Source organism: Amblyomma maculatum, chromosome 2, assembly GCF_055883805.1.
Source record: "Amblyomma maculatum isolate TAMU_Amacu chromosome 2, ASM5588380v1, whole genome shotgun sequence".
Lineage (NCBI taxonomy): Eukaryota > Metazoa > Arthropoda > Arachnida > Ixodida > Ixodidae > Amblyomma > Amblyomma maculatum.
The window spans coordinates 76,125,324-76,135,226 of NC_139345.1; the positions used below are offsets into that span (position 1 = coordinate 76,125,324).

The 9,903-nt window shown below is 45.1% G+C and overlaps 1 protein-coding gene across 1 annotated transcript; it reads right to left on the minus strand.

The window, feature by feature from the left end:
* Nucleotides 1–3,348: 3,348 nt before the first annotated feature.
* LOC146199051 (uncharacterized) lies at nt 3,349–6,626 on the minus strand. Its single transcript, XM_084594538.1, has one exon. The coding sequence runs from the start codon at nt 6,327–6,329 to the stop codon at nt 3,816–3,818; it is 2,514 nt and encodes an 837-aa protein (XP_084450664.1). The 5' UTR covers nt 6,330–6,626; the 3' UTR covers nt 3,349–3,815.
* Nucleotides 6,627–9,903: the final 3,277 nt, after the last annotated feature.

The following is a 9,903-nucleotide window of genomic DNA, read 5'->3' on the forward strand; positions in this document are numbered from 1 at the left end:
CCTTCGGGCTCGATATCTGTAATGCCAATGGAACCTGTTAATTATGATCCTAAAATTTCCATTTCTGAGCTTACTCCAATAGTTATGAGATTACCAGCCGCTGCTCCCGGTCCTGATAAAGTAACTTCAAAAATGTTAAAAATTCTTTTTGACGAGTCACCTCAGACGTTATTAGAGCTAGTAAATTATTCCATTAAACATGCTTGGATACACCCAGAATGGAAACTTGCCAAAATAATTCCTTTACTTAAGAATAAAGGCGGTGCCTTGTCTATTGATAATATAAGACCAATTGCATTAACATCAAACATTGTAAAATTAATTGAAAGAGTCATGCTTATACGTGTTTCGGAATTCATGAATAAAGAAAATATCTTCAGTCCTTGCCAAATTGGTTTCCGTCAAAAGTGTTCCATCTGGAATGCGCATGCTGATCTCGAGAGTCGAGTTCTTCTAGCGCGGCGCCAAAAAATGCACGCTGCCTTGATAACGCTAGATATAGCCAAGGCCTATGATAGCGTTGAGCATAGCATTCTATTGCAAAAATTAAAATCTCTTCAGTTTCCACATTATTTAGTAGCCTGGATATCCGAATTCCTCCAAAACCGAGAGTTTTACTGTGCATTAAATGGCGTCCATTCTGGCAGATATAAGCAAGCCAGGGGAGTGCCGCAAGGAGCAGTCCTTTCACCAGTCCTTTTCAATATACTACTCAGCTCAATACCTGTTAATCATGACGTTCGCACTTACGTATATGCTGATGATATTGCGTCTTTTGCAACTGCATCGGATATTCAATCCCTTTATCTCCACTTGCAAACGTACCTAAACTCTATTGAGAATTGGTTGTGTGGCTTGCGTCTCACATTAAATGTCAACAAAAGCGCAGTCCTCGTATTTAATATAAAAGATTCTGTAAGTCTGTCTGTAATGTATCAGCAACAAATAATACCACAGGTTAAATCATTAAAGTATTTAGGGGTCACTTATGATGATAATCTTACATGGCAGCCCCACATTAACCATATTGCTACGAAAGGGGCTCGGGCCGTGGGCATGTTGCGCCGAATTAGTCGTCCCAGGTCTGGAATGCGGAGAGATGTCCTTTTAATGATTTATGTTATGTATGTGCGTCCAATTTTAGAGTTCGGTTCAGTCTTGTTTTCTGGATCAGCAGCTTATAAAATTCGACCGCTTGTTCTTTTGGAGCGAGAAGCGCTTCGTTTGTGTATGGGACTTCCAAAATTTGTTGCCAACAATGTGCTCTACCTTGAAGCCCGGATTCCACCCTTGATATATAGATTACAAATTCTAGCCGTTCAGACGTACTTAAGGATATATGAATCAGAGTTTCACCGATCTATGTCTATTTTTTGCTGTCAACCGACCTCCTTTTTCGGTGTCCATTGGTCTAAATTTCACACCCCGCAGGTTGTTATGGTCAAAAATTTGCTGGACCCCTTAAATGTTTCCCTTCCTAGTATTCTACCCATACAAACCATCGGTTCATCTATTAAAATTGTCTTTGACGACATATTCCCGAATAATGCTAAAAACTTATCATCCGTTATTCTAAACGGATTATTAGAAGATCATTTAAGAAGTCTTTCTGCTAGTTTAGTTGTAGCTACTGACGCATCTCAAAGTAATGAAAAGGCGGGAGTGGGTATATATTGTCCACATTTAGACTGGTCTTTTTCTGTCCGGCTTCCAGACTTCACCCCAATTTTTGAGGCGGAGTTTCTGGCGGTGGTACTCGCTCTACGTAAATTAGACTCCTCTTTTTCTAAAGTGGCAGTAATTTCCGACTCTCTATCATTGTGTTCATCTCTCTCTTCGTCGGTGGATTCTGCAATAGTAAAAACCTTTGTCTCCCTGATCCCAAAACATTTGAAAATTGTACATATGGTATGGGTACCAGGCCACAGCAATGTGGATTTAAATGAATATGCTGACAATTTAGCAAAAGAGTCCCTTAATGGCCCCGTATTATCTATCCTTCCGGCGACCGCGTACATCACCGCAGCGAGGTTTCGAAGAAACGTTCTATTAAATATGAAAAACGGACATCTTTTAAGATCTGAGGACTACCAGCATCTAAATTATTCTTGGAATAGAAAATTATGTCATTCACGGCAACATGAGATTTCACTAACAAGGCTGCGATGCCGCATCCCACCTTTAAATTTCTATCTTCACAGGTCTGGTTTGGCAATGTCTCCCGTCTGCGCATTTTGCGGTGAACAAGAAACATTAGATCACTTTTTATTGTTTTGCCGCCGCTTTACTACGCTGAGAAAACAGTTGATGGAAAGGCCATTGCAACAGCTTGGCCTTAGTTTAAGCGGCCCGACAAGCGCCACCATCCTTGGGCACTGTCACAGGTCTATTTTTACCGCCATGCAAAATTTTTTACTGCACTCAAATCGTTTTCCTTGCTAAATATTTAAACATCACTTGTCCTACAAATATAGTGTCAATCTCCCGTGAGTGTTACCACTTTTCATATTATATTTCACTTATTTCCCATTTTGTTTCGTTTCCTCTACCCCTCAAATTATTATTAATATATATATATATATTTCTTTTTATGCAAGTATAATAAAAAAAAAAAAAATTCTTTGCTACCCAATTCTTGGCCGATCCCCCTCTGTGGGTATGTGCCATAAGTTATTTGGACAACAACAACAACAACAACAACAACAACAGGAGGCGTATCACTACGCGCTCGTTCTGTAGGCGAGTGGTTTCTGCCGAAACGGGCTCTACTCCGAGCATACACGTTTGCAATAACATGCTTCGCATGCTTAGACACCTTCACAGAGCGGATCTTATAGAAAAAATGCTCACCAAAAAACCATTTTCTCAAAAAAAGATGCGCAGCGCGGAGGGCACAGCCAGCGCCATCTGGTGGCACAGCTGGCAAGGTTGCGAGGCAGCAAAACGCGGCACGAACAAAAACGACATAAAAATACATACGAATTAGCTGAATCCGACCTTTTCTCCCTAAAAAAGGTGCTTTTTATGAAGTTGATGGCAAATGTAAAATGTATTAGGCTTGCAGACAAAGCAACCATTATTTTCTCTCGTCAAGAGCAAGCACTATTTTTTATCGCGGATGCGGAGAGCGCAAACAAGAGCTGTAGCTTTGGTAGTGTTGCACTTGATGTATGAAACAGAGTATAGTGCCACATATGTATAAAAGTTGAGCACATTTAAGATAATGAAGTTTTCCTTCAGCTGCAATATTTTATGTGCAGTATATACAAATGTTTTTCTGTAGTCGGTACGGGTTACATTCCTCAAAATATGCATTTTAATAAACTGAACATCATTTCTCTCAGAATACACCTAGCATAGAAAATAATTTATTACTTAGTGCATGCACACTGCAAAGTTGTTACCAATAAATAAGCACTAATCCTGTAATTATAAAGTTGTGGAACACAGCTCAGTCAAAGGTTTAACTGGCACTGTTGCATATACATGACAATGCATGCAAGTCAATCAAAAACAAAACTAAAACAGTATAGATTTTTGTAAAGACATAAATCATTCAATAACTTTGGGATGCAATCACTAAATTTGTCAGGAAATTATCTAAATTAACAAAAAAGACAGTGCATTCTAAAAAGGGCCCCAACAGGCATTTGTAAAGATGAAGTGCACATTCAACTAGAAAGCAGTTATCAAGTTTTGTCAGTGAAAAATTCATTTGTTTCATAATGCATGCAAACTTCAAAAACAAATGATCAGTGGCAAATTCATTTGTTTCACAATGCATGCAAACTTCAAAAACAAATGATCATGCATGTCTAAAAAGGCACCATACAAGTTTCTGTAAAGATGGAGCGCACACGACATTGTTCTTTGATTGAGCACCTCTTGCGAGCCTTCATAACGTCAGTTACACAATGGAGCATATCGTCCTTGGCAAAGTAAATCCTGACATGCAGAAGTCCATCTGAAATATGGACAGTTTCCACAACAACGTCCTTATAAGTGACACAGTCTAGAAATATTTCTTGCATTTCAACGTCGCATCCCGCCTTGTCATCTAGGCCGCTTAGTCCATCAGCTACTAAACGAGCTGGATGTGCCTGCATTGGCAAGTGTGTGAAGCTCACATCGAGAGCCTTTACGTCCTTAATCGATAGCCACTCACAAAACCCAAAGTCCACGAAGAACACCTGGAGAACATCATCATGGACAGCAGATACGACTTGTCCTCGGTACCAGCGCTTGTCACGTTTACTCCTTGCAGCCACAAGTTCTCCTTTGGCCTTTGTGAACAATCTATCTTCATTAAAGTTTCTCATATTGCACTCATGTTGCAAGTCTTCGATAAGTATTTTCAAAGTCTGCTTCGGTTTGGAATAATCTGTGTGTTTGACAAGGAGCTCCTCAACTGAATTTGTTCCGTACGGGAATATCACAAAGAAAAAACTTGGGCTATTCCATGCAGACACTTGTCCAAGCACCTTGCTCCCCACCTCGGGTGGCCGCATCTTTTTTGAAAGACTGAGCACTGGCTCTTTGAAGTGCACGGGCGCTGAATTAGCTTCTTCGGCAATGTGGCTATAGACACAATACTGTCCTTGCCTACAAGTGCCATTTGCACTGAAAAACTTACAGATGCGGGGACCATTTGGGAGAGCAAAGTTCGAGGTTGCCACACCTGGGTCGTCAGTGTCCACACCATAGCTGTTGAGCACATGACTGTAGTCATCCTGCATAGGATCAAATGACTGCATGTCTCCAGAATTGGTATGCTGCATAGGCGTTGCTTCGCTCTTTTTTCTTTTCACCGGCACTGTTGCATAGCCATCTCTGATCATGCATTTGGCCACACTGCCATGAGACTTGCTGAACACATTTACTAGGTGCACTTCGTCATCGAACTCATCTTCAGAGCTTTGTATCTCAAGAACTTCCACTGTAAGTGACCTGTCAGAATGAGTCAATGTTTCGAAACTAACAACCGCTGCTTCTGTCCACACGGTCCATGGTTGAATGCCAGCAAGACGGAACCTTAATGCAAGTGGGCCTATAGAATAAAGCCTTTCGTCCATCCTGAACAAGCAAGATGAACTCACAACCTTTCTATTGCCATAATCTATTAAAAAGATACGGCTTTTTTCGAAGTCCACGACCTCTTCAACTCGCACCCTCGCCCCTGTATCACGTGGCAAATCACGGTAGATTAAGTATGCACCCTTCTTGACTTCACATCTTGCATTCTCGCTGCAAGAGGAACGTATGATGCTGCACACTTTTGAAAGGTCTTTTAACATGAAATTCGGCTGTCCATACCAGTGATCAGGAGTGCAGATATATGACACATTGACCTCCCAGTGATTTTTCTTTGGACCTACCATCGCCGATAATTCAGAGCATGGCGTCGACTCACCACGCGGCGTATAGGCGTGGCCTGAAGAATTCGACGGAGATGCTTCGGGTTCCCTTAAGGTGTCTTCTTCACATGCGGACAATGCACTGCTTCTTGTGGCTTGCTCCAGGCTTCTCTCTACAGCCGGGGTATCACTCGGCGTATAAGCGTGGTCTGAAGAATTCGACGGAGATGCTTCGGGCGCCCTTAAGGTGTCTTCTTCACATGCGGACAATGTACGCGTTCTTATGGCTTGCGCCAGGCTTCCCTCTACAGCCGTGGTTTTACCGAATAATAAGAATTGGGCACGGCTGTTCTGGACAAGCACTTCACCAACATTTACTTTAACAAGTCCCATATCCTCTGTGTGGAACGAAAAAAACAGATCAACCTCATAGACGCCTATCTCTGTCACGCTGTGAAATATGGCTTCGTATGAAAAGTTGCAGGATGGCAACAAATCTGTCAAGTCGGAGCGCGAGCTGTTCGCTGTTGGTCGTAACCTATGCAGGCAGCACTCTAAGGCCTCGCGTGGTTGGGCAGCCGCTTGCGCGTCTATTGGATACACGCAATTCGGATTCACAAAATCCTCGCTGCCGAGGTCAACGTAGAAGACTCTGAGAAGTACTTGTAAGCCATTTGAATCTCTATGCACGTCCCTTACCTGCGCTCGAAGCCCCTCATTCATTCTGCCACCATCGCATACAAGGCAATACATTCCAGCAAAGGCTTCAGCGACTCTGCGTCTTGTTCCAACAACGCTGAACTTCTCGTTGAGGTTTTCAGGCGAGTCGGGCGGGTTGCAACGCAGGAAGAGTTTGGCCGGCCCGTCGTAGTAGGTCACGCGAACCGGGACAAAAGCTTCCAAGGGCACATCCTGCGGCGGTGGTACTGAATGTGCCGCATCTACAGAGGCCGTAAAACTCCTCGAAACCATCATAGACTGTTCGTGGACGCCCTATGCCATAGCTATGACGTCGTATAGTAACGTAGTAACTGAAAGATCGCAGCGCGACACGACGAAGCCGTGTTGTAACAAAAATTAAAAAAGCTTGCCGAACATTCGAAAACTGCTTCCGGGCTGTGAGTGTCGCGATTATAGCAAACTACAGCTGCTACAGCTACTACAGCTGTGCGGCTGCGTTTCTGCGCCATTGGCGCCATCGAATGAGTTTCGAACACCACCAATATACCACCAACCATGACCACCACTCACTTTCATTTGGCCACGCTTGGCTTTGGCTTGCAAACGAAGGAAGCCGAAGTCACGGTTTCACTTCTTTTTTTTTTTTTTCTTTTTGGTTATTAGGCGTTGCGTCAAGACTCAAGAGGGCGCTGGGTTTACCCATCTCCTCTTTACGCCTGATAAAAATGGGAGTGCATAATAGCTGGACGGAACTTTCTGAAGCGGTGAGAATCGCCCAACATGAGGTTTAGTAGGTCGAGCACGGGTCGAACCATCTTGGAATGGGTTCGAAAAATAGATAGGGGCACAGCCGACAAGGTTGCCCTACCGCCACAACGTCACGAGAACATCATTGTTCGTCCTCTCCCCCGCAACATGCACCCAGAATACCACAAGGAGAGACGGGAGAAGAGAGGCACTGGTTAAAAGGGCAAAAGAATTCAGAGTAAAAGAAGTTGCCTATGTAGACGCTGCAAGCGGCCGATCAGGGGCGGCAGTCGCCGCGGTAGTCGATGGTAGCAGCCCATCAGTCGTCTCCGCCACCATCCGAAGCAGAAACATAGACACGGCTGAAGAGGTTGCTATCATAGAGTTAACTCTAAGGTTGCTATGCTATAGCGCTCGCTTGCGTCGGAACGAAGGCTAGATTGACCTTTAGCGACAGTAAAACTGCTCTCTGGAATATTGGAAAACGCAGGGTCTCGCAAGAAGCCGCTCGACGTAGCTGCTATTCAATCACAAAGTCACCCTAATTTGGGTCCCAGCACACACGTCCATCCCCCGCAACTAGGCGGCCTATGATTTAGCCCGAGACCTCTACTTCCGGGCAAACGCAGAGCCGCCCGACTGCCAGGCGATGGACGAACGTCTGCAAACCTATAAAGAAATAATCGAAAATTATAGATTAGGAAGACGTCTGATGCCGCCACCGGATCCTAGCTTAAATAATAAAGAGGCCATAGCCTGGCGGCGATTACAAGCCGGAAATTTCCCAAACCCTGTCTGGTTGTTTCACACCCAGATCATACCCAGATAGATGAGAGAAAAAACGATAAATGTAAAGCCTGCGAAGCGAGGGGGACCCTCGACCATATACTTTGGGAATGTCCTAAGTCTCCGGGCGCTAGGGACAACATTAAAAGTAGATCGAAACCTGGGTAACCCTACTGCGAAGCGATGTCCCCGCTGACCAGCAAAAAGCCGTCCGCCTGGACGGCTCATTGGAGGGTCAAATTTTAAAGTTAAAGCTCAGCTACTTTGGTCATCTGATGAGAAGAGAGGAGTCGCTGGAGAAAGATTTGATGTTGGGAAAGGTTGAGGGTCGCCGGAGAAGGGGTAGGCAGCGAACGCGTTGGTTAGATGGCATCCTCGAGGCACTGCAGATGAAGTTATGTGATGTTAGGAAGATAGTGAGAGACCGGAAAGCGTGGCGTGACATGGTCCATAGGGTCACGAAGAGTCGGACACGACTGAACGACTAAACTGAAACTGAAACTGGCGGCGAATAACATTCGCCAGTCCTTATAGTCGCGGAGGTTCCAGCCCCGTTCCTCAGGCCTGCGCGTGCCGGGAGCGGGGAGTAGGGGGCCTCCTAAATCGGCGGAAATTAAAGTTTTAATCAATCGGGCCCTAGCTGGTGCGGTCGCTTCGCGGCGACCGCTCTAATCCTACACAAGTTTGGTAAATTCTTGTCAATCAGACCCTTGTGAATTCGGACTAAGAGTGCAGTCCGTCCCAAGCACGCAAGCTTCGGCCGGATCGCTTAGGCCTCTCTACAAGCTCTCGTGTTAATCCTTCGCCTTTTTACTAAAGGTTACCATGTGGAGCAGTTAATATCGGTGAGAGAAAAGGAGGAGGGGGGGGGGGGGGGCATCGTGGTACAGCCCGCGCAGCCAACAATCACCGACAAAGTTTACAAAGTCCTCCCGAACAGCATGCATCCATGATGACGATTTGAGTCCTCCACTTTCGAAGAGTAATGCAGTGGCATAGTTTCGCTTTAACTTCGTGTCATCCCGCGGCTACAGCCAGGTGCGATCAGCTAGTCTTACAGTTTCGAATGATGCTTGTCGCGTCAACCACTACTGGTATACACTGTACTACTGCAAACTTCTGAGCAAACACCTTCACCAGTGCAATGCTCCTCCCTAAGTTCACTACTAATTTCACATTTCCTCGCCGTTAAAGTGCACCCCCCCCCCCCCCCTTTCCCCTTCTATCATGCACCGCGTCCAGGCAAATACTGTCCAGCATTACACAGTCCAAGATTCAAATCTAAACTCTCAAAAACAGCACCCAGACGGTGTTGACTTGCCTGGATGGAGAAGTCACATGGTGGGACATCACATACCACACCAATCGATAGCTTTTTGATCACACTATTTTGAAAACTCCGCTTCAAAAAATTGGCTGTGGTTTAGCTTCCGTTAAGCCTTGTATGAAGTGATAGCTGAAGCGTGGTTACATGTGAAGCTCTTTATTCAGCAGAAGGTTTTTATTTTATGGCTGTGAATGTCTTGGTGATCCATGAAGAAGTCCGTCTTGGATTGAACTTGGCACACTAAGAGTCCATGGCACGGCTATGGCCGAGGTGCGCCTCCAATATATTCAATATAGACGTCAGCAATCGTGTCTCAGCACGCAGCTGCTCACGCTTCAAGCTACTTTCCACATCAGTTGACCTTTACGTTTCACTTCACCTTCCTTTACAGTGCGGTTCAGGTGTCCACAGCACAAGTGTGACAGACACTGTGCCTTTCCTTTCCTGTGAGCAAATTATTTGACTCGAAGTCAATTGAAAGTTATCGGAAGCACACGGTGACCCTGGCTTTGCCTCACGTGGTGAATCTATCGCTTCAAAAGTCATTTAGTATTGCACTTTTCGGGTGCTTACCCAACTGAAAAATCAACCACGGCCTTACGTTGGGCTAAAGTCAACATACATGACCGACCTTGACCCAAAACTCGGTCAACCAGGTTGGGCCCAGCTCGATGCCGTTTATTGGTCTTAGAATGGTCATCCTACTGGGCCTCATGTAGACCTGGCGTCAACGTTCACATATGGTTACCAAGATGGGCTCAGGTTGGGTTGGACCAAGGTCGGAGGCCTTCCTAACAGGAACTGCATATCCACCCCAGCAATGCAAAACGTTACCTGAATAGTTACAAATGTCTGGTAACGAGACTTTTCAAATAAAAAATTAGCCCTGCAGACAAGCTGACTTACAGAGTTCCGCAAGTGGGCCCGAGAATGTCACATCCTGGTTCCTTACCGCAAAAGCAGGGATCTTTCATTCCGCTTTCCGAGTGCACTGCATGATAGCTTTCA

What these genes read in the sequence shown, in the direction of transcription:
- LOC146199051 (XM_084594538.1), bottom strand. Translation starts at nt 6,329, where the DNA reads ATGATGGTTTCGAGGAGTTTTACGGCCTCTGTAGATGCGGCACATTCA.